Source organism: Onychomys torridus, chromosome 16, assembly GCF_903995425.1.
Source record: "Onychomys torridus chromosome 16, mOncTor1.1, whole genome shotgun sequence".
Taxonomy (NCBI): Eukaryota; Metazoa; Chordata; class Mammalia; order Rodentia; family Cricetidae; genus Onychomys; species Onychomys torridus.
In genome coordinates, this window is record NC_050458.1 from 31504396 (window position 1) to 31530176 (window position 25781).

At 39.9% G+C, this 25781-nt stretch overlaps 1 protein-coding gene across 3 annotated transcripts in view; it reads left to right on the plus strand.

The window, feature by feature from the left end:
* The first annotated feature begins 519 nt into the window (after positions 1-519).
* The window catches only part of Efr3a (EFR3 homolog A), a 91759-nt gene continuing 66497 nt past the window's right edge, over positions 520-25781 (plus strand). For 2 of the 3 annotated variants that reach the window (XM_036207940.1, XM_036207939.1), the window contains exon 1: positions 520-746. Coding sequence is in view for 1 of the 3 variants with exons in the window: in XM_036207939.1 (XP_036063832.1) it covers positions 737-746 (10 nt within the window). In the remaining 2 variants the exon portion in view is untranslated. The remainder of the gene's footprint in view (positions 747-25781) is intronic. The other variant, XM_036207938.1, reaches the window with a different exon arrangement.

Genomic DNA, 25781 nt, shown 5'->3' on the forward strand with positions numbered 1-25781 from the left:
CAAGTAGAATATTAATGACACCTAGCATTAAGAACAGGACTAGCCAAGTGTTCAGAACACTCTCAAAAGGAGGAGACCAAGAGGACTGGCTCACTTTGAAAGCTACCAGAAGCCTCAGTGGGAATGACATTTTCTGTCCTCTGAGAAAACGCTCAGCCATCACCCCAGATAACCCTAGTGCATCTCAAAGGCATTAGGCTTTCAGAGACTGCCAGATGGAAGCTCTGCCAGTTAAATAGCTCTGAACGGGAAGGAGATTAGGGGAAGTCACTACACCCAAGACCATAGTCTTTACCCTCACAGTCCTAAGGTGATGTACCCTAAGCAGGCCTGAGCCAAAGTGAGACAGTCAGATCACCAGAAGTGGAAAGAAAAGGAACCTCGGAATTAATGCATGGAGCCAGCTCACTGGCCACCCCGCAGGTGCAAGTGCAGGTGCAGCCCTGGAGTCCAGCAGTCACCGCTCGGGGGCGGAGCTTGGGCGGCTCGGGGGCGGGACCTCCTGGTGGCGACGCGCTGACGTCACGGGCGTGGGTCGGCCCAGCGCGTCGTCGACGGGGCGCGGAGCGCGGCCGGTGGTTTCTGTGGCCGGTCGGCGTCCGCTCGCTCGGCTCTTCGCCCTCCGCCCCGACGAGGCGTCTGTGGCCGAGCTTCCGCAGTCATGCTGCGGTCGGCGCGGCTCGCGCGGTTCCTCTGAGTCCGGGAACGGCGGCGAGCGCGGCGGGCTCGGGTCGCCATGCCTACCCGTGAGTGTGGGGCAGGGCCGGGCGGGGAGCGCCTCCAGGAAGCGCCGGTCGGCCCCGAGTTAGTTTCGCTTCACTTCAGCGTCCCATGTTCGGGGATCCGGGGATCCCAGTGCACACTCGGGGAAACTGAGGCGGGAGCGTTACAAAACTGACAGCGGCCCGCGGTGACGGCGTGGTAACGGAGCTCCGTGCGACCCGGGAAGCCCGGGCTAGTTAGTCCGCCGCGCGGCCCAGCGCGACTATGGAGAGCGCCGTAGCCCTGAGGTCGAGGCCTGTGCCGTCTTAGCGGGTCTGAGGGACAGACTGGAGCCCTCCCTGGGGCCAGAGGCCGGGGTGCCCCCAAATGTGTCAGCCTGACTACCCCTCGGCTGAGTCAACCCGAGGTTTGGCTTGCCCGCCTAGCGTGGGGCCCCGGGCTCTGCTAAGAGCAAGTGTCCCAGCTGTCCCCTAGGGACGCTGGGTTTGGAGATGACCCGGTAGTGGAGGCTTTGAGAGAGACTCTGTATTACGGGGTACTACAGTGCTACCAGTGACCCAGATACTCGCACTGAGACTTTAAACCCCGTGGCCCACTTGGATGACGTGCAAACTGGGTGGCTGATCTCGGACCGGGAGGCGGCAAGAGGCTGGTGATGGATTTGAGAGTCTTTGCAAGTAGGGCCCATTTAAGTGTGCCCTGCCGCAGAATCTTTAAAGACTTGTGAATGTTTTTTCTCAAAATTCCTTACTGGCTTTGCCTGACCTGGTTTCTGTGGACATACCGGGTACGGGATTTCTAGGCAGCATTCAAATGTCCAATTTTTTTTTTTTTTCTAATGTTGGGTTAAAAAAATTCTTAATATTAGAATGGTTTGTCTAATAGTTGTGTCAAATCTTTCATCTTAATGTAAAGATCACTTTTAACCCCTCAAACACCAAGTGTGTTTGATTTTATTTTCCCAGTATTATACGTTTCTTACTTTATATTTCTCCATGATTCATTCAGCCTGGAGGAATATGCTCTGCCATCGTGTTCATGACCATTATTGTCTGTTTATTATTTCTAAATTTATGTTCTGTGATTCCAGTATTTGAAATTAGCAGCGTGCCAATCTTTTTTTTTCCGGGAAAGCAGAGGGGAGAAGGATAAACCTGTGGTCTCAAAAGATGAGACTTCATGGGGATTTTCTGGGCAAAATGTCCCTCCTCATTCTGTAAAATTATCAAGCTTTAGTTAGGTGCCAATGTTATCTAGTTCCCTAGAAAGGATGCTGAAAACTTGTGATTTTAGGATGCTTGATTTATTTATCCTGTCCAGTGAGTTTTAGATGAACTCAGGTGTCAGATTGCACCCATGAATGGAGGAAGGTCAAGGGAAATGTTTATGTATCATTCATATTTGTCATTGTGCATCTCCTGTAATTGAAAGGAGATACTCATGTGGACAGGGGGATACAGATCTCAAACAGTAGCTCTTGTTTTTTCCCTCCTGGTGCTCAGAGCCCTCAAGATGTCTGTGATAGTTTGGTGGGTAGTGCTTCTTAGACATCCTGTGTCTAGAGTACACTGCTAACATACTAAGTGTATATAAACAGCCACTTCAATACAGTCACAGTATTATAAATGCTTTTAGGGAAAAAAATGAGTTCTCATAAATGTTTTTTTAAGATATTAAATAATGAGGCTTATTTGCATGCTCAGCCAGTTAACCTTTAAGTGTTTTATGAAATGTAATATTTTTTTACAAAATTGAAAGGTTGAAGAGAATCACTTTAGTCTCTTGAGTTCTAGAGTTCTGTAAGCAGCTTGCAGATAAATAATTCTATTGCTGTTTTTACTATTCACTTGGAATTGAAATGGCATTGATAGTAGAAGCCAGCCTCACATGCTGGAGCCATGCTGGCCAAGCAGATAAATGTGTGTCTCATGAATGTTGTTTAGCGAGCAAGAACTCCTTGAAAAAACAGCTGGAAGTATGTCTGCCAAAAAGGTGTTGACACAGAACAGTTCTTGTTCTTGTCATTCTGTGTTTAGCCTGAGGTTGGATGACTTCAGGACCGACATTTCAAACCTAGATTTAATAAACTATTAAGCTTTTAATTTCAAAGGGTTTCAAATTTTGTGTCAGTATTTGAGTTGGAAGGAAAATTGAGGTTTCTTAGTCCATTTTTTTTGTTTATTTTTTAATATCAGGAGACAGATTTTTTTTCTCTTTGAATCTTTATTTTATTTTGTTTCTAGACAGTGGCTCATGATAGGCTAGCCTAGATCCTCCTGCCACTGCTAAAGGGTTGTAGAAGTTTACCACCATGTGTGGGTTTTAGTGAATTTTGATGGCTTCCCTGAGGTCATAAATGGAGTAGAACCAGTACTTGAACGCAGATCTGGCCCTTTTAACCAGTATCCACATCGAACACAAATAATGTCTATTTTTCCTTAGCCAAAGTTGAATAAACTGTTTTGTTTGTTTGAGTTATAAAATAAGACAAAATGAAAGCTTTGCCAAAATTCTGTGAAAGTTTCTGTAAGCTTAGACGTTTGTGTATAAGAAAGCTCATCATTTGCCTGGATTTAAGTCTTGCCACAGGAATCTGGGAAGAAGGCTATGGATTCTGCAGGTGTGCTAAGTAGATGCTCTGTTATAAAGGCATGAATTTAAATTCTTTAGCAAATTTCTATGGAAGGGGCTTCTTAGTTTATCTACATCTCATGCATGAAAACAGGTCCAATAAAATGTGCTCTCATATGTAAGAAATGGTTGTATATTAGCTGGGGGAATTCAAACACTGAATTGTTATTAGTGTGCGTCTAATACTTTCTTTCATCATTTAGACATCAGCATTGCTATCTGGTTAGGTCTGTTGGACTGTGGTAATGTGGCATCCCCCATTCTTGAATAAGGCTAATTATGTTTAACTGTTTTCAGTGTCTTACAGAAGAAGTGTCAAATGAATCCTGAAGGATAGATAGGTGATAGCTGAAGTATTTCTTTTTAGAAACACATTACATATGTTAACTTTTTAATCACTGTGATAGCCCTGAGGGGAAAAAAACCAACTTGAGGAAACATTTGACTCTTGGCCTCAGAGGTGTCAGTCCAAAGTTCACTGAATCCATTGCTGTTAGGCCTGTGAAGGCCAAAAGGGATGGTAGAGGGAAGCTTCCCATGAAAGCTGTTCACCTCATAACAGCTAGGAACTAGAGACACAGTGGAAGCATCCAGGGATAAGATGTACCCTTCAGAGACCCACCCCACAGTACCTGCTTCTGCTTCCCAGTAATTCATTCAGTCATGTCTTTGTCGGTGAAGTCATTTTATTCTTTAGTGTTCTCATGCTCTATTTGTCACATTAAAAGCTCATCAGCTAGCAACCAAGCCTGTGGTGGTTAGTGTTGCCAGTTTAACAGAATCTAGAATCAACTAGAGAACATGCCTCTGGGCATATTCATGGTGGGGATTATCTTCATCAGGCTTTTTGAGGAAATACCAGGCTACTGTAGGAAGCTTCATCCCTTTGGCAGGGGGTCTTCCAGAAAGATTCCTGAGCCTAGCATGCATTCAGTACTCCCTGCTTTCTCCTTGTGCATACAGTGTATTAGTCACTTCAGACTCCTCTTGCTTTGAGTTTTCTGTCAGGAAGGACTTAATCTCTTGAACTCTGAGCCAGAATAAACCAGTAAATTGCTTTGTCAGCCTATTTTATCACAGCAACAAGAAAGGACAGTGAGAAAAGGACTTTAGCAAAGTCCTTGAAACCATAAGGAATGCAAACTTATGCATTCATATTACTGGCTTTGACGCCTTTGTGTTCATTCATATTTATTTATTCACATTATTGTTAGTCCATTTTTCTCCCTCTTGTCCTCCCCATATTTCATCTTTTTTTCTCTTCAGCCTTCTTCCTTCTCCCAGACTTGTAGCTGAAGTTTCTATCCTTTTTTCCCCTCTTACTTTGTCTTGATACTGCTTTGATTGCTGCCTAGGAGACCGTGTGTTTCTTTTCTTTTTTAAACAGTCTCTCTGTGTATCCCTGGCTGGCCTGGAACTCACTTTGTACACTTGAGTGTGTTCAAACTCAGAGATCCACCTGTCTCTGCCTCCCAAATGCAGGGAATAAAGGCATGTATCACCACACCACACAAAATTTATGAAGTTTATGCTTCAATTAGTCCCATTCATGAGTAAGCAGAGCTGTTTTAAAGATTATGTAAATGATGAGATTAAACGGGAGGAGAGGGAGCCAGAAATGGAATGTTTTATGTGCCATTATAATGCAGAGACGCAATTAAGGACTGAAATATGCTCAGGCTGTCACAATCACAGTTACAGTGACTATTTGTAGGCATACTAGCAATTTCTAGCTAGGATGTCATAATCAGATTTTTGCTAGACCTTCCTGTATGTTTTTTATGTATAAGACAATACACATGTCTGCACTTTATACTGTAGATGAGAGTTTTTCAGCCTTTGCACCATTGATACCTTGGACCAGCTGTTTTGGTGGTGGTGGCTTAAGGAGGGAGTGGTAGCAGGGTCTGTCCTATGCTTTATAGAATGTTTAGCAACATATTTGGCTTTTATCTACTAAAGCCAGTAGCAGCATCCACTTCTTCCCCAGGAACCCTAAAATTGTAAAAACCAAAAATGTTTCCAGACATTACCATATAGCCTCTGGAGGACAGAATTAAAATTATACCTCATTAAGAGCTGCTCTAGTTCTAAATATTTAAATATTACAGATCAAGCTGTGCCCACAGCCTGTCCTGCTTTCAAACCATTAGGATGCTCAGCCACCCTACTCCCCAGAGATGTCTTCTCAGCACAGAGGCTCAAACAGCCTCTAGGCCTGATATAGTCAGCAGTGATCTATTTGAACTTGACCTTGGAATTGACTCTGATCAGGTTCCTTCAGGGAGCAGGATGGGTAATATCTCTTTTCCAGTATCTCATTCTTTTCACCAGAATTTTTGGATGTTTTATGCATCTCCCCAAAACATCTGAATGAATAATGAACTAGAGGAGGCTAGTTTTCTGGGGGACCTCATTTTGTTTCTACTTTAATTTTGAAGGGCAGCTTAAAAGCAAAACCAGCTGAAGCCAGGTTCCTCTGGTTTTCTAGGACAAAATGATAAATTATTATTACTATTACCACTTGTCCCTTACCCACCCACATACATAAAAGGAAAGAAAGCTGTTTGTGGTTTAGGAAACTGAGCCAATTTTTTTTTTTCTTTTTCCCTTTTGCATGTGTGTGAGAAAGAGAAATGAAGGGATATCACAGTTGAACTCTAGCATGGAATGATCCAGTTGTCACCTAGTGTTTCTGTAGTAGTGTGTTGGGCTACAGTGGGCAAACCTGATTCTCTGTAGGATATCACATTTCTCCTTAGTGTAGTTACTCTTCTTTCCCTTTAGGTACTAGATAGCACAATTCTAGATTTTAGTAAAGAAGGTGCCATTGCTTATGTATTTTCAAAGTATCTCTTGAGTCGAAGTGTTCTTGTCTGAATAGCATTTTGATTGGAGACTCCACTCTGTCTTGTCTGTCTGCTCATTCTCTCTCTCTCTCTCTCTCCCTCCCTCCCTCTCTCCCTCCCTCCCTCCCTCCCTCTCTCCCTCCCTCCCTCTCTCCCTCTCTCCCTCTCTCCCTCTCCCCCTCCATCTCCCCCCTTCCCCTCTCTCCCTTTCCCCTTCTCCTCCCTCTCTCTTTGTATTTTTTAATTATAATTTTTAAAAACTTATTCTCGGGTTGGGGATTTAGCTCAGTGGTAGAGTGCTTGCCTAGCAAGCACAAGGCCCTGGGTTCAATCCTCAGCTCAAAAAAATTTTTTTTATTCTCTTATATATTACATCCTGACCTCAGTTCCATCCCCCCTCCACTCATCCCATCATCTCCTGTCCCTTTGATAGTCTCCTCCTCTACTTCCCTTCAGAAAATGGCAGCTCCCCCTCGCCAAGCAATATCAACCAAACATGGCATATTAAGTTGCAATACGGCTAGGAACCTCTCTGTATTTTAAGGCTGGATAAGGCAACCCAGTAGGGGGGAAAGGTTCCAAAAGCAGGCAAAAGAGTTAGAAACAACCCCTGCTCCCACTGTTAGGAGCCCCATAAAAAGACCAAACTACTGTATGGCATTAACTTGGTCTCCTGGGGCTTTCTGCAGGAAAGGATCACCCCATTATCCTGTGGTAGTAGGAAGATTTTTTTTTTTTTTATTGTGTAGCAGGAATCTTAAAAAGTTCTTATTAATAAGATCAAACCTGAGGCCAGTTATTGGTGTGAATGCTGGAAGATCAGAGAAGCAGAACAATTCCTTACCAGTTCCTTAGCTGATCCTGTTTCCTCAGACTGGAAGCCTCTGAGTCCTCATCCAGAATGAATCTCAGCTGAACTGTTGCTCAAAAGCCTAAGAACTTAATCAGCCAAAAGCCTAACCAGCCAAATGCTGCTAGTTTCTGGTCCTCACGCCTTATATACCTTTCTGCTTTTTACCATCACTCCCTGAGATTAAAGGCATGAGTCACCATGCTTGGCTGTATCCTTGAACAGATGGACTTCTGCCTCTGGAATGCTAGGATTAAAGGTGTGTGCTACCACTGCCTAATCTCTATGTTTAATATTGTGCCTGTTCTGTCTCTGACCCCAGATAAGTTTATTAGGGTGCACAATATTTTGGGGAACACAATACCACCACATTATTGAATGATTCTTCCCCAAAATAATGCAGAATCTTGCCCCAAACTTTCCATATAATTTGAAATGACTTACAGACACAGCAGAATTTGCTAGAAAAATCAAAGCAGATTACCATGGGAGTGAAGACTGTTGGTACTTGATAAAACTATACCATTCTAAGTATTCTGCTTTTGCTGTCTTTTGGCTGAGTTTTATATATTTTTCTGTTAACATTTTCTTTGCTTACCAAAATCTTTTAGTTATATAGATGAATCCTCAGTATGCCTTTGTAAAATTATGTGCACAAAGCATTCTAACTCAGCCATAGAATCCCCTAAGACAAGAATTGAGGGTGGAATAGATGGAAATTTGAGCTGTGAAGATATTTAATTTAGTTGACAAAGGGCAGCTGAAACCAGGAAGATTTAGTGTGCCATTCAGCTGGGTCATGCTTTGCTACTAGAACGTGGGCCATCTGCATCCTGGGAGTGTGCTCACTATATACATCATATTCCATGAAAGAAGAGTTGAGGAAGGAAGTATGGTAGAAATCATGGTTAATGAAGAGGTCAAGATAACTTATTAAATTAAAAAAAGACAGCATTATTTATACAAGTCTGAAGGCAAAGTACTACCAGCTTTATGTTTAATAGTTAGCAATTGTAATTAGGAAAAAAAAAGATGTTTCAGGTTACAGATTTAATACAACTTTTTTCAAAAACCTAAAACAAGACATTAAACTGTTAAACAGGTTCTTCCTGTGGCCTGAAGACTAGAACTCTGAAAAACCAATCTTGTGGTGTAAAATATATAGGAAAGTAGTGCCTGGCGTCTGATTGCAGTCAGATGCTCAGAATTGTAAGTTTCTGGGAAAGCCCTTCAGAGGTTAGTGCAGTGTGTTGGTGAATAAGAGCACAAGAACAGGGCACATTTATTGCTTGTCTTTTCTGTTTGAGGTGTTGTGTGCTTTCTTAAGTGGTGGTTTCAGTCTTGAAATCCTGAATAGGTAAGATGAGTCACTGTGGGGGAGTTCAGTTTATGGGAAGTTGATAGATTTTTGTAGCTTCTTTGGAATGATTGTCTTTTGCGGAGTGAATACAGTTTTAGGCAGGTGGGATCACAAAGTGAATGTTGGCAGTTTCTACTGTGATTAATGTCAGCCCTGTCAAAATTCTGTCGTCATGTATGCCAGGTTCACTCAGTTCTTAAAATGAGCCAGCTCTTGAGGATGTTCTGAAGCAAATAGGAGCTAATAGTATTTTTCTTCTTTTCATGGAAGGCATCCTGTTCCTCCTTGGCATGTTCATCTCTTGCTCTCTAACTGCTTGGCATAATTCTAAGTTTTATTGAAAAAGGAACCACTACTTTGGTTTTTTCCATTGTACCTCTGAATCAGATTTGTCTATTCTAAAATTAGTTGTTAAACCTTTTGCTCCACATCCTCCAAGAGGAGTTCTAACTACTACCACCCCACCCCTCCACTACCACCCCCCTCTCCCCACCCCCATCCTTGCTTACTTGATGAGTTATTCAACTCTACCTTTTCTTTCTATCACCTGCTTTCCAGTAGTTTTCTGGATAATGTTAAGTATTCTTCACATTACTGCTCTCTGATGGGCATTTTTGAACAGCTGTCTTGATAATTCACTACCATGTTCTTTGTGCTGTGATTGCAAGTTAACTTTAAATGGCTCTCATTCCTGCTGAGCAGACAGATGAAGTACAAGTTATCATATTTGCCACTATGATTCCTGGGGTCTCAAAAACAAGCAAAATGTACTGTGCCTGATTAGCAGACATCCTAGGAATTGAGAAGAGTGGTCCTCTTATGACATCTAAGTTAAACTGATTGATTTTAGGAACTTAGTTAAAAGTATTTTTACTATGTATTTGACTCAATAACTGAGAGAAGATTATATCTTAGGAATTTGTAGATGCAATATTATATTTGTATAATAGTTTGGTTTTAGATGTAGAAATACTTGTTAACATATTAGGACCAGCATGTTGGCAGAAAAAGGTAATTCCTGCAGGTCTAGACCCCTACCTACTTTAGCTTGATGAGAGTGGACATTTGGAGAGAGGGCATTCAAGGCCAATACATACATAGCTATTGAGATTCCAGGTCTGAGTCCAGAAAGTTTTCATGTGTTCTAGCTAGCCTGTGTAAAATTTAGAAGTCCAGTTTCTCTAGTTTGCAGTACTAATGAGAAGCAGATAGGTAGCTTTTCCACTCTATGTTATCTTTCCTTTTACTCCATCCTAATATTTTGCTTGCTTTAAAAGGATATAGTATACTTGGAACAGTCCACACACATAGTCTTGTTATAACACACCAGCTTCACAAAATGGAACAATTTAGATCCTAGAAAGAGATGACAGAAAGGTGGGTCAGTTGTATTCATATTAATTTTATGTATAAAAGTTCATTCCCAGCCGGGCGGAGATGGTGCACACCTTTAATCCCAGCACTTGGGAGGCAGAGCCAGGCAGATCTCTGTGAGTTCGAGGCCAGCCTGGGCTACCAAGTGAGTTCCAGGAAAGGCGCAAAGCTACACAGAGAAACTCTGTCTCGAAAAACCAAAAAAAAAAAGTTCATTCCGTTGGTCTGGTACAGGATGCTTGTTGCTTTTAACCCTTATTGGAGGGTAGAGGAAGGGAAACTTGAGATGCCCTTGGAACAAAGGTGTTCAAAATGTGTAATAAGGTTGTTGTCTGGTAAAGATGCTGAAGAAACTAAGCAGTTGGCCCACCCAGCTTTACTTGGAATAATGTGTTCCTATCTCATTTATACATTTAATTTCAGTAGAAAAGTGACATTTACTACTTTTAAAAAGTGGATAGAAAATATAAGATGTTTTAGAGTCTTTTAAAAGCTCAGGAACTCTGAGGCAAAACCCAAAGCAATTTAGCTGATCATGACTCACTCTTTTGGTCTAACAGTCTCCAGGACTGAATGTATTATAGCCCTTCCTTGCAGTTATTTCTGTCACAGACAATGCTACTATACTATTGGACTAACAGATGTTCTCTTTCAATTTTGTTAGGGACACATTTACTTAGTATTTTAATGCCTGTATTTATAAGGCACTACCAAGATGGAAAATGCAGAGTTGGATAAAGTGGTCCCTAGCTTCAAAAAGGTTATACCATTTATTGAAAAGTATGCACATAATTATAACATAGAAAGATATATATTTTTTTTCTCAAGGCAATATATATATCCCACTACTCTTTCATGATCTTCCTTGAGTCTGAAGCGTAATGATTATTTTGTAAATGTATTGATTGGCCCAGCTACCCCACAGTCTATTGATCACTGCATTTTGACCACTTTGCTTTCTCTAATGATTTCTCTCTGGTGCAGAAAGAAGCTTTTTTGATGAGAGGAGGGAACTACTCTTTACAGGATATAAGGCTAGATATTTAGAATCCTGGCACTGGGGTTTTTCTTAGCTAACCTTTCTTTTCTGGAGTTAAAGCATTAGTTGGCATAACCTGACATACAAAACTCTCCCCCTCCCACAGACTTATATATAATATATATATTGAGAATACACACACACACACACACACACACACACACACACACACACACACATTGCCTTGAGAATGGGGCTGTTGGAGTTCAGAGGAGAGAAAGTGTCCATAACACTAACAGGAGAATGAATAGAACAGCAGTGAGTGGAAAAGGACAGCAGTCAGTTGAAAAAAGACTTAAGTAGAAAATGTGAAGCTTAAAAGGGTGTGTATGTGTGTGTAAATGTATACACACAGACACACAGGGGAGGGGATTTAGTAATTCTGTCTTTGTTCAACACATTTTTATTCAAAGCCTACTATGTGTCACTTTTGTTAGGTAAGATACAATGATATCTTTATATTGACTGTATGTATATCATTACAGATTTTTGTCTTTGCTGGTGAAGCATACATAGTCTAATGGGGAAGAAAGGTGTGGAGCAAATTTATACTGACCAGACAATGAGTTAGATGAGGGCATGTACTTGTTTCGTCTGCCAGTCAGGCCATTTATGGCAGCATTTGACCAGTCCTGAGTAGCAAGAAATGGAAGTTGTAACATTCCATTCCGGTCTGATCTGATGTTAGGACAATAAAGAAAATTTATGGCGCATCAGGGAAGGTGTTTTAAAATTGTTTTGAACTTCAAAGCAGTTGTCATATTTCAGGTCCTATACTTCTATCCTTAACTCTTTTATCACTGCTTCCTATCTGGGAGAAGAGACTGTCAAATTATAATCAGTAAGTGCATGCAAACTGGTAACTGCGGTTTGCAAGCAGAGGTTAGGGCACCTCAGTATATGTAATCTAAAATGAATATAGAACCACACTATTAGGGTTTTATCCCATTGCTGTCTTGTTCAAGTCTCATTGCATTATGTATTTGTGGAAGAAGTGTTGTTTTCTGGCAGCAGATGGTTGTTTGTGTATAATAAAGTTCTTGAACACATGATTATTTCAAAGATAGAAGTGGGGAGCATTTAGAGACTCAATTTGTCACAGAAAGCATCCTTCAGCTCTTGGGTTTTCATTAAGATTTTTCTCCCCTTAAACTGTTAATGCTGCTCTCTTTTCCTCCCTGTATGCTCCATGTGTAGTGTGGTTATCAGGCTCTGTTTGCTCTTTAAAGCATATAGAAATATTGTTCTTTCTATTGGGCCTTCCCTCATAGGTACAGCAGCGTGTAGAGTAAAGGTGGAAAAAATCACAGTAGAGCTTTGTACAGTGGTTCACAGACCACTGGGAAGGGCTGAGTGTAATTACATGTAGTTTAGCTCCTGTGCTTTTCCAAAATGGCAGTTGATTCAACCACTTTGACATTTCTGTCTAAAAGTGTACTGTGACTCTGTTTTTAAGTAAGTAGTTTATGCTATTTACACAGAGATGAGGTAATTTCCTACTGATCCTTTCCATTTTTAAAAGTAAACCTATTATTTATAGGAAAGAAAATTTAAAAAGTGCCACAAATATATTATAGTTTTCTAGCTTTTTTGAGTATAATGCCATAGAAAATACATTGGTTTACCTATGTTCCACCCTTGGACTTGAGATAATAATAAATTGAAATCTTATGGTAGTATAAGATGTTAGTTTTATGATCTGTTCAGAAGTATTGATTAGAACGTTTCTCTTTACATTCTTGGGTTTTTTTAGATGATGTAATATGTTTTATTAATTCTTATAAAGTTTCCTGTAATGTATTTTTACCCTATTTTTCTTCCCAGAGCCCTGCACCATTTGCCATTTAGTTGTCGTCACAGTTCTCCTCTTCCTCCTCTTTTAGAAGAGACTGTCTCAAAGCAGTTGTCCTGGTTGCCTAGCTCATAGAGTCTTTTCACCTCCTCTTCCATGATCTTCCTTCAGCCTGAAATGTAGTGGCTAGTTCGTAAATGTATTGATTGGCCTGGCTGCCCCACAGTCAATTGATCTTTGTATTTTGACCACTTTGCTTTCTGTAATGATTTCTCTCTGGTGCAGAAAGAATCTTTTTTGATGAGAGGAGGGAACTACTCTTTACAGTGGATATAGGGCTAGATATTTAGAATCCTGGCACTGGGGTTTTTCTTAGATAGCCATTCTTTTCTGGAGGGAAGGCATTAATTGGCATGACTTGAATTAAACTATACCCCCAGACTTATATATAGTATCTATAAGTAGCCATGAAATAATAATTTTTTCAGACATCCTTAGTGTGATTTATCTCTTTGACTTTTCTCTTCCTCTGTGCTGCCATTCCTTCTCCCTCCTCAGTTAAGTTTCCCTGTCCATTTTTATACCCACTTCCTACTTCAGAGCAACTACTATGTCCTGAGTTTTGATTAACATAAAAATCAATTGTTTGTATATTCTTTGCCACAGTGTGTTTGTAATAAAAGAATATGTGCAAATTTAGAACTTTAGAATTTCTGACTCTATCTTCTGACAGATCTCATGTATGGCTATTGTGGTTTGAAAGAAAATGCCCTCCATAGGCTCATAGGGAGTGGCACTGTTAGGGGGTATGACCTTGTTGGAGTGGGTGTGACATTGGAGGAAGTGTGTCCCTTGGGGTAGGCTTGAGGCCCAGTAGGGCAGTCTCTTCCTGCTGCCTACAGATCCAGCTGTGGAACTCTCAGCTCTTTTTCTAGCACCATGTCTGCCTGCATGCTGCTATGCTCCCCACTCTGACAGTAATAGACTAAACCTCTGAAGCTGTAAGCCAGGCCCAGTGAAATGTTTTCCTTTCTAAGAGTTACATAGTAATGATGTCTGTTTATAGCAGTATACACCCTAATTAAGACAGAAAGTTGGTACCAGGGACTAGGGTATTTATGTGATGGCCTGACCATGCTTTTGTTTGGAGGAATGTGGAATTGGGACTTAAAAAGCAGCTGAATGCTTTAAGTAAAGTTTAATGGGCCATACTAGTAGGAGCATGAAAGACAGTAGTTCTGAGAGTGATTTGAACTGTCGGGGCATGGCTCAGGAGGTTTTAGAGGAGAAAAATATTAGTATGTGGCCTAGAGACTGTTCTTATGATATTTTAGCAAAGTAGGTGTCTGCTTTCTGCCTTTCTCCAAAAAAAATCTGCCTGATGCTAAGGCTAAATTGAAGAATTATGAATTAACAGCTTTGGTAGAGGAAGTTTCCAGACAGCCTAATATTGACTATGTTGATTGGTTATTAGTAGCCACGCTTATGCAGATTTATAATGAAAAGGAGTAAACCGAGCAAGTAGAAATACAAAATGTACAGATTGAGGAGAAAAGGGTACCAAGAAGTGGAGTAGAGGTAAATCCTGTGTTCAAGGCGATAATCAGATTAAAGAAAAGCCTGCCATTAAATGGAATAAAGGGAGTGGTGGCCTCAGGGCAAGATCCTACCCAGCTAAGCTTCCAATTTGTGAAAAAGAATTTAAAAAAAAGCTTTGGTACAGGCATGATGGTACACACCTTTAATCCCAGCACTCAGGAGACAGAGGTATGCAGATCTCTGAGTTCAAGACCAGCCTGGTCTACAGAGCTAGTTTCAGGACATCCAAGCCCAGCAAATAGCAGAACTCAGCAGCTTCAGCCATGTTTCTGGCTTTAGAGTCAAGGATACAAGAAAGGGGTTATGGAATCTGCCTCCGTGACTTAGGAAAGGCACTGAGACCAGGCGTGTGTCCGGGTGTTTTTTCATGAAGACCTAGAGAGGCCATTGCATGAAGCTGTGAAAGTGAAGCCTGGATTACTTTGGAGACCCCAAGGTGTTGGAGATCCCAGAGCAATAAGATACCTGCTGAGGAGAGTTTCCAACAGAAAGTGAAACCGGCCCAAGAGAGAGAAGTGTGTTGCAGTCAACAAAGCTGAAAGGAGTTGGAGATCTGAAGAATGCTTCGACATCAGACATGGAGATGCAGACAGAGTTTGGAGTTTGCCCTGCTGGTTTTGGACTTGCTTTGGTCCCGTATTTCCTCCTTGTGCTCCATTTTGGAATTGTAATATATATCCTGTGCCATTATATGCTAGAAGTATGTGATCTGCTTTTTCATTTTGATTTTACAGGGGATTACTGTTAAGATGTTGCATGAGTCCCAGAAGAGGCTTTGAACTTTAGACTTTTAAACAAGTTTGAGACTGTTAAAGACTATGGAAACTTTTGAAATTGGACTAAATGCATTTTGAATTATGATATGGCTACAACCCTATGGGGGCCAGGAAGTGGAATGTGGTGGTTTGAATAAAAGTAGCCCCTACAGGCCCATAGGGAGTGGCACTATTAGGAGACTTGGCCTTGTTGGAGTAGGTGTGGTCTCATTGGAAAAGAAGTGTGTCACTGTGGGCGGGCTTTGAGGTCTCAGATGATCAAGCCAGGCCATGGCTCACTGTCTCTTCTTGCTGCTGCCTGTGGATCAAGCTGTAGAAATCCCAGCTCCTTCTTTAGTACCATGTTTGCCTGTGTGCCACCATGCTTCTGCCATGCTGATAGTGGACTAAATCTCTGAACTGTAAGCCAGCTGTAATTAAATGTTTTCTTTTATTGGAGTTGCTGTGGTCATGGTGTCTCTTTACAGCAATAAAACCCTAAGTAAGGCAGTGATGAAAGGCTTTGAAGACTGGTGATATAGCTCAGTGATAGCTCTTGCCTGCCATGGACAAGGTCCTGGGCTCATTCCCTAGCACTGAGAGAGTGAGGGAAGAGAGGTGGGAAGAATGAGAATATATAGGTTTCTATGTTTGAGTTGGAAGTTTGACAGAATATATCAAGCACTGAACCTTGAAGGTTGAAATTATATTTATATTGCACTTCTGCTTTAGCTAAGCCTGCCCAATAAATCATATGCTATTTTTTCCTTTTTTAATTTAAATTTAAATAATGGAGACATTATTTAAAAATGTATATTTTATTTAGACTCATAATTGGAATGATACAATACAGTTTAGGCAGGCATTTTAATCATGTCAATTAAAAGGAAAATCTTTCAGCATATGGCAGAGATGCTGTGGGTGTTCTAGAAGAATCAGTGCTGTTGGTATATTAAATGTATTTTCTCCAAGAATAATTTTGGAATGTATAAACATTCCCACAGATTTAACACTTTTATTACATTATGATTAATAAGTAAATAAAATGTTGTAGAAATTTAAATAGGCAATTAGAAAGTTGTTTTGAATTTTGCCCCAAATACTCAAATATCCAGAGGATGTATAATTTAAAATAACCCAACCTAGCCTCATCATTGTGGCTGTATTCATGAGACTCACTGTCTGTGTAAAGTCCCTTATGCTCATAGCCAGGAAGGGTTACTTTCTGTCAATTCAGGGGTTCCTTTCTAGAATGTATTCTACCTTGGCTTATTTAACTACACACTTGTCTTTTTTCTTTTTTCTTTTTCTTTTAAAGTGCACAACTACAAGGGTGACCCTAGCTAAAATTCTTAGTAGTGAGTAATATGGAGCCTATCACTAGACAAGACTTCCAGTGGGGGGATTGGGACATCAACCCGGCCACAAAACCTTCAGCCTACGATTTTTGCTGTCTGCAAGATGTGCTGGGGTGAAATAAAGGTGGTGCAGAAATTGTGGAAGTGGCTAATCCTGCTTAAGACCCATGCCACTTTAAGGAGCCCACCCCTGATACTGCCTGGAGGAGGGCCAGAACCCAGAAGCTGGATAGCCCAGAGACCTAGGATAGAACCAAATAAAAATGGCATAAATAAATAAATAAATAAAAAGAAAATTCAGTGAAATGATTGCTAATGATATTCTGCTATGCTCATAGACAGGAGCCTAGCATAATCATCCTAAGAGAGGCTGCTTCATCCAGCAACTGATGGAAACAGATGTAGAGACCCACAGCCAAACATTAGGTGGTGTTCAAGAAATCCTGCAGAAGATGGGGAGGAAGAATGGTAGGAGCCAAAGGGGTCAAGGACACCACAAAACCCCACAGACTCAACTAACCTGGGCTCATAGGGGCTCACAGAGACTGAAGCAGCAATTAGGGAGCCTGCATGGGACTGCCCTAGTCCCTCTGTATCTATGCTGTGGTTATGTAGCTTGGTGTTCTTGTGGGACTCCTAGCAGGGGTGAGGCTGGGGAGGGGCGCTGTCTGTGACTCTTTTGCCTGCTCTTGGGACCCTTTTCCTCCTTTTGGGTTGCCTTGCCTAGCCTTGATATGAGGGGGCGTACCTAGTCTTAGTGCAACTTGATATGCCGTGCTTGGTTGATGGGAGGCTTACGCTTTTCTGAAGAGAAACTAGAGGAGGAGGGGAAACTGCAGTCAGGATGTAATATATGAGAGGAGAATAAATAAAAAGCAAAAAAAAGAACAAAAATCTGTAGAAAAACTTAACCCTGGTTTGCTTTATACTCAGGACTTCATTGTGGATAGTAGGGTAACAGTACATTAGTACTACACTTATATTTGCAAAGTCACTATAAATATGTATAAGGAAAGAAGAGATTTTAAGAAATAGCCTTGATAACACATAATTTGAAAAATTAACCATAAAATGTACCTAGATTTAATATGTAGATAGACTTTTTACTTAAAAAAAATTATTTATTTTACATCCCTGCCGAAGTTTCCCCTTCTTCCTCTCCTCCCAGCCTCTCTCGTCCTCCCCTATCGCCACTTCCCAATCCACTCCTCCTCCATTTCTGTGTAGGAAAGGTCATGAGTATCACCAAAACATGGCATGTCAAGTTGCAGTAAAATGAAGCACCTCTCCATGTATTAAGGCTGGGCATGGTGACCCAGTATGAGGAATAGGGTCCCAGAAGGCAGTAAAAGAGTCAGAGACAGCCCCTGCTCTCACTGTTGGAGTCCCACAAGAATACCAAGCTACACAACTGTCACATATGTGCAGAGTGCCATGCAGGCTCCACAGCTGTTGGTATAAATAAAGTCCATGAGTTCCCAATAGTTTGGTTTGGTTGTCTCTGTAGGTTTCCCCATCATGATCCTGATGCCCTTGCTCATAGACTCCCTCTTCTCTCTCTTTGACTGGACTCCTGGGCCTCGGCCTGGTGTTTGGCTGTGGATCTCTGCATCTGCTTCCATCACTTACTAGATGAAGGGTGTAGGGTGACAGGGTATTCACTGATCTGATTACTGGGGTAAGCCAGTTCAGGCACCCTCTCCACTATTGACAGTAGTCTAAGGTGGGGTCATCCTTGTGGATTCCTAGGAACTTTCCTAGTACCAGGTTTCTCTCCATTAGTAAACTGGGGGTGGGGTGAGCAATAGAGGATAGGGGATGGGGGTTGAGAACATAAGGGAACAGGATGGTCGAGCTGGAACAGGGACAGAGTGGAAGAGCAAGGAAAGAGATGCCATGATAGAGGAAGTCAACACATTTTTGTTGGAAACACAATTCAACTCACAACAATTGTTCATTACTTTAAAATCAGCCAAGCTTCTTAACTCCTTTTGTCAACACAAATAACTCTCCCTTTTAGAACATAGTTGTACTTTCTGCTTTTAAACTTTATGTTGCCGCCGGGCGGTGGTGGCGCACGCCTGTAATCCCAGCACTCGGGAGGCAGAGACAGGTGGATCTCTGTGAGTTCCAGGCCAGTCTGGTCTACCAAGTGAGTTCCAGGAAAGGGGCAAAGCTACACAGAGAAACCTTGTCTCGAAAAACCAAAAAATCAAACAAAAAAAAAAACAAACAAAAAAACAAACAACAACAACAAAAAACCTTTATGTTTCAGTTTTAGCAGTTTTGTTGGAAACTATGTTAATCTTACCACCTTTTTTTTTAAGTTAATGCAGTTTTGTGTTGTTTGAAATTGCTGCCTTTTTTTATTTTGTTAACTTTGGATTTTTTTTTTATCTCTTGAAGTCTTTATAATTGCAGTTCATATCTCACTCCTAAATGCTTATTGTCTGTAACTTTTCATTTTTCTTTACAACAAGAGTATTATTGGGTTGGGAATTTAGATCAGTGGTTGAGCGCTTGCCTAGCAAGCGCAAGGCCCTGGGTTTGGTCCTCAGCTCCGGCAAAAAAAAAACCAAAAAACAAACAAACAAAAAGAGTATTATGTCCAGAGTTTAATGAACATTGCAATGAAATAAGAAAGTTTGAGGCTTGATTGTATATTCACAGGTTTTACTATGGGAAAAAAATGCTGTTTTATTTGGAAGTAAAGTTGACAGTAGAAATTGTACTTCCAGATCTATTGAAATGTACATATCCTAAGGTATTCTTTAGTTTAGACTATAACTGGCTTTACTTTTTAAATTAAGCTGTTAACCTAATATATACTTTGTAAAATAAGAATTTAGGTTTTGTAGGAATCCTCTGTCAAGCAACTTACCAAATTTCCTAATCATGGTTACCATGTGGATATTTATTAATGATGTCATTAATTATATTCCTGATGTGCATGTGTTATATAATAAAAGTTTATACACATATTTCTTGCATTGTGTTCATTTTACCTTATATAAAATTCACAGTCTTTTCTAAGGTATCCGGGGAAATGACATAATTTTCTTTTCCATTTACAAATGGGAAATAACTACATTTGGATGACTTCTTGTGAAGAGTAAAAGGCTGTTATTGTGAGTATAGATATGGACCTTAATCATTCATCTAGTTTTAGTGTAGTGTAAAGTGTATTGTTTACCAAGAATAGATTTTTCTCTTCACCTGTGTAACAGGTTAATTCAGAAAGTATCAACGCTTAAAAAAATGAGAAGCAATAGTTCATATCAGATAGGAGTTGAACCTTCTACTTAACCTCTTGGCACACAGCAGGAAACTAGTTTCTGCCAGACTGTTACTGTTTGGTTTGGTAGGGAGCAGCGACCTGTAGCTTACTGAAAGATGTACCAGTAGCAAGGGAAGGTAAACAGGTTTTGAAATGGGCATTAGTAATTTAGTAAGTTTCTCTCTCTTTTTTTTTTTTTTGTAATTAAAAATTCAAAACCTGTGGCATAATGATTAATGTTTTCAATATTTAACTTGTGTTCTAAGTCTTTCTTGATATATCTTGGTATATATCTTGGTATATCTTGATAAGAGTTGCTATTCAGGTGATCCTTCTTGGGTCATAAAAATGTTAAGTAGTTTTCTCATGAAGATCAAGAACCAGTATAGAGGTGTACTTTTTAGTTTTTTAGAATTATTATTATTTGTTTGTTTTGTTTTTTTCTGAGACAGGGTCTCACTGTGTAGCTCTTGACTGTCCTGGAACTCAATCTGTAGACCAGGATGGCTTTGAACTCATAGAGATCCACCTGCCTCTGCTGAAAGGCATTCAACACCGTGTCAGGCTAGTTTTATATAGTAGGAATCATTTCTATATACCTTCCTCATGGTACCCTCCAGAGCTTGACAGTAAGATTCTATTTCTCAAGACACCACATTCCTGAGTCATAAAACATGGAGATACTAAGCTGGTACTGACCTGCAAGCATCATCCCTACTGGCTAACTTTCACAGTTTTGGGAGGTGCTATGCATGCTACCAGAGAAAAGTCATCATCAATCCTACCCAGCTCTGAACCCTGCCAGCTATAGTAACAGCCGTCCTGGAAAGACATGCCACTAGTGCAATAGTGCCATGAATGCCCTGCATCTTATTCTTTTGTGATTATAAAATCAATGCCTTACAGTTTTATTGTGTATAGTGATCCATAATGAAGTTTAATGCCATCCACCCAGTGCCAAACACTACAGATTACTTTTGAACCCATGTATCTGCTGACTGCCAGAATTTATTATGGTTTAAAAAACAACTGAAGCTTTTGTAATCATCATGTTTAACTTTGTATGCATATTGAAAGTCATATACTCACTGGTTTTATGCATTTTTATAGCTGATTAAAAATAAAAAGAACAATGTCGGTTCAAGTCTAAATCATCAATGAGAACTCCACATTTCTAGGATTTTAATTTTCTTTCAGAGGCAGGACAAATGTATAGCAGCATAGTTATTTCTAGATGTCTATCCTCTCAAAATCTTTCACTCTGGAGTTTTAAAAAGCTGAATAAGCCACAGCCCTACCCTTAAGAACTTTATTGAATCTGGGAAAAACAGATCACACATTACATAGATGATGGTGGTGTGGCAGAGAAAAGTAGCCTCTGCCCAAGTTCAGGTGCAGATGAGGGACTTACTTGAGAAATAATGCTGGGCTGAGGCTCCAGGTGAGTTAGCTGAGGAAACAGCAGCAAGCGCAGACCTACCTTCTTGGTCATGGCAGCTGGTTTGCTATTGTTTTTCTCCAAGGTGACATTCCGATAAGGCAACTCTGTGTGCAGTGGGAGTAATAGACTGAAGACTCCATTTAGACCTTTGTAGCAGAGACTGAAAAAATGTATCTATATTTCCATCACCCATACTTTAGAACTCTGATAGACAGTGTTTCATACTCTGGAAAAATGATGCATGAACACCTCAAGTTGTGTGCTTAATGTAGTTTCAGAAACAGATACCAGAATTAATACAGCATTGATCATAAGGAAGATTTGTAACTGTGTGTAATGGATATTCAAAAGAAAAGGGTTCTATGGAGACTTCTCCTGAAAAACCTGAATTAGGTTTCATGTTGAGCTTATTGATTTGCACCTTCCAACCTTGCTCTTTATCTCTCTCCACTTATTACAAATTGATTTATTCATTTATTACTATTTTAAAAGAGTGAGCAAAGAAAGATTCAGAATAATCTCACCATTATGAAAGTACATGGAACAAGCTAGGACAAATACAAACTAAGAGTGATGAGGCTGACCTGTAATGCCAGAGCTCAGAAGGTTGAGGCAGTAGGACTCAGACTAAAGCCAGCCTGAGTTACATAATGAGCCCCCAACCCCCAACCCCCAACCCCAAAACTAAATCAAGGCTTCAGGATGTACTGCCCAGCATGCTCAAGGCCCCAGGTTCAGTCACCAACACCCCAAAGCAAGATGAAACATAACGAGAAAACAGACAATTATGAAAGTTCAAGGCCATACAAGCCCCATGAGTTCTCAACCCTGGAGACTTTGCCTTTCTTGATCCTTATCATGATTTCTCAAACACTATTTACAGTAATACTCTAACCATAGTCTTAAAATTGTCTGTTGGCAGAGAAAAATTAAATCTAATAATTAAAGTTTTAAAATATTTTATCTTTCTGTGCAGAGTGGGGACTACTTGTAGATGCACTATCTTCTGATAGCTTGCATGAGCAGCTACTTCATAGTCGGTTTTGATTTCTTTCATGAGTCATGAAGTAGTTAAAATGTTCTTTGAATGTCTGTCTAGATTTTAAATGTGGAACGTCTGTTACTGTGTGTACCTAGAACAAAACCTAGAACTAGACCAGTGTCCCAGCTTGATCCTGTTGGAAGAATCTCTGGTTTTGTCGTGTGTTCAGCACTGATGCCAGCAGAAGAGTGGATTTCTGTAGATAGCATTCTCTTTGTTTTCCCCTTCAGATGCTTAGTACAATTTTCCTTTTCCTGTGTATCATTCTTACCAAATATTATATCTTTCTGCCTTCACTCCAAACTATAAAATGCAATGTCAAAAAGTTTTGTGTTTTAAGGAGTCTATTATCTTACTAAAAACTGAATAGAATAACAATAAAGCATGTTTCTGAGCATCATTTTATGGTCATTGTCGCTTATAAGTAATACTTGTATAAACTATGTTATCATCATTTTTTGTTCCTTGTCTCATGTAGAGCCTCTAGAACAGTGAATTACAGTCTGAGTATTTGGAAATATCAATTTTATTTATGGCTAAAATAGTTAGACCATCTTGAAATGTTAAGTAACATTACTGGAAAATCACATTGCTATGTTTATTTGCAATTTTAGATGCTTTTAATTTGTTATGCCTTTGTTTCATTGTTCCTGGCATTTCTTTTTAAAAATCTATCTTATTGCTATGTAACTTCTGTAGAAAGTGCAGGATTTCTAATTGTTCTTTGTTTTCTCTAACAGAATTCTTTTATAGTTTTCTTCCTCATTCTTCAAATGTCTTCCTTTCTCTTCCTCTGTTGTCCATCTCTTAAAAGATGTTTGCCATTTCAGGGTTTTCTGTACCCTATTCCATCTTTTCTCAACAGATTATGTGTTAGTAAAAACCAGGGCTTGTGACCTGTATTGATGTTTCCCTGAATCTTAGTGTTTGGGACTTGATAGGCATCACTAAATGCTGGTGCAGCTAGCAAATGGCTGAGTGGTAGAGTGCTTGCTGTCCAAGTTATGGAGACCTGAGTTTAGTCTCCATAACCCATATAGAAGTCATATAGAAGTGTGGCGTCTATAATCCCAGCTCTGGGAATACAGAGACAGGCAGGTCTGGAGGGCTCACTGGATAGCCATTATAGCTAAAATGGTGAGGTCCAAGTTCATCAAGAGACCTGTCACAAAAAATAAGGAGGAGAGCAATAAAAGACAGTAGAAGACTTCCACCTGCATATACATACACAAAAAATGAAATTGTGCTTTTTCCTACTCAAAATTATTTTTGAGGCACATTTGAGTTTTAGAAGTGGTGGTCCCACCCTTCCTCTGTGTTTAGAACAATTGAGAATATAGAAATAAAATATATATATAAATATTAAAGTCAACCTGGTACAAATAAAAAAATACCTGCTCTTTTGCTAGCAAAAGTATATGGTGATCCCATTGTGGCACCTTTGCTAATCATTAGGCATTCTACTAACTTCCCTCCAAATCCTGCCTTTTAGAACCATACCCAAGAGATTTACAAGGAAGGCACACTGACTGAGACTTTTATAACCCCACAATGGCCATGTACAAAGAGTCTTCTAAACTTGGCCTTATCACATAGAAGCAGGGAAAGCAAATTGCTGAAAATGCATCTGAAAAAATCCTTTGAGAGTTCATCTATTTAATAGATAAATATTAAACTTTTAGGTACTGGTACATGGCAGTTCTGGTAGGTATTGAAGGTTCTTTAGGCAGGCCTACTTTTAGGCACGCTATTAGACTCACCAGAAAACCAATTGTTTCTCTCATAAACTATAGCAGAATATTCTCTAGAACAGACAGGAAGAGGAAGTAGAGGCTTCCTTCAAATATTGTAACCCTTCCCCTTGCATTACAAGAAAATGAACCCAAGAACTGTGGTGAATCTAAGACACAATATTTGAAAGCACAGAGAAGCAAACCAGACCCTAGAAAAGGGGAAATTTTCAAATGTTTGCTTGTGTTTAAGAAGAAAAAATTTTAAAATAATGTTCATAATTCTGTTGTATTTGTACTACTGAGCTTGAGATTTTAAAGACTGTTTAGGACCTCACCTGATTTATTTCCAGTGAGAATCTGTCAGATGTCAGATACTCATGTCCATCACATTGCTCAGAAAATGTATTCACAGGCAGGTGAGCTGGCTGCATCTGAAGGCAAAGCAAATGTTCTAGAGATCTCAGCAACCATGCCTTAGGGTATTGTTTCTGGTGATAGTTTTACCCTGGGAGCTTCTGTCAAACATAATCTTGATGCTCACATTTGTTGTTTCTGTCACTATGTTACATTTTATGTAATGCAGTTACTAAAATATAGATTTGATTAGTATATAACTTACTATAACTTTATGCAACTCATAAAGACAGCTGAAATAAAAGTCAATAAGTAAACATGCTGAATTCTGGGAATTGAACTCAGGGCCTCTGGAATCTGGAAGAGCAGCCAGTTCTCTTAACCTCTGAGCCATCTCTCCAGCCCCTCATATGCTGAATTCTTTACATTGTGATTCAAAGGGCTAAGTGATTCTCTATAAGCTGGTGCCTTTCAATTTGAATGTACATGCTAGTCATGGTGCAAGTGGAACTGGTTTTTAGAAATAGGAATTCCAGTATCTTGTCCCAGGTATTGATACAATTGTTCATTTTTGAAGGTATTCTAGGAAGTTCTTCAGTGGCTGATAGGCTATCCTAAGAGAAGCATCTTGGTATTATGGAAGCAGTGGTTGGGTTTTCCTGGGGTGACTTCTTCCAGAAGAGAAGAAATACACTTGAGTAACAGGTGGTGGCACTTGTACCATGGAGATGTGCTGATATTGAGAGTGCAGTAGAACGACCCACATAGTTAGGAATATACAAGTCTACCAGGGGACTGAGTGTGAATTCAAATACAACCATTTGTGTGATTTTCTTTCTATCTTTTGTTTATAGCAAAGGAATCACCTACTGTTTTCTGTAAAATTGGTTTCTTACAGTCTGGATATGTTATTAGGATCTTGATGTTAAGAACCACTTGTATGAGTTATTTATGCATTTTACATTTGCCTGCTGTAATACCTTGAACATTAGATATTTTGTGTTAATTACAAAATTCTTATAATGAGCCTCCTACAGAGCTTACTGTACTATTTGATATACTATGGTTGTAGTTATTGTATAGTGGAAAAACTAGAAAAACTAAACGTACATGCATACATGTCTCTTATTTCGTTTCCTGGGTTTCTTTTTGATCTTCTGTCTTCCTCAGTCTTAGCTGGATTATTGACCCTTTTTCTCACTGTTTTGCATGCCTGAAAATTTGACTACTTTATTCATGGCCTTTAGGAATATCTCAGTATTTAAAAAGAATGAGTTGGATAATCTGAGGTCTTGGCTTGCCTAAGACGGGGGCAAAGTCTGTGCCACTAGTACCAACATAATTATCACTAACACCCTCTGCCGCTCACAATACTAAATTCCTTTCAGACCTTGAAATCCTGAGTTTTGCACTTAAGGGACATCTTCGTCATTGACCATGTAGCATCATTATTGATGGATATTTTGAATTTAATGCAAGCATTTTAAATGTAAGCATTTTAAATGTGAGCATTTTGTAGTCCTTCAATATTAGGTATACTCTGATAAGAAGTGCTATTAGCATATTTATTTTGTTATGAGCAGTTTTGTGTTTTCTGTGTAAGG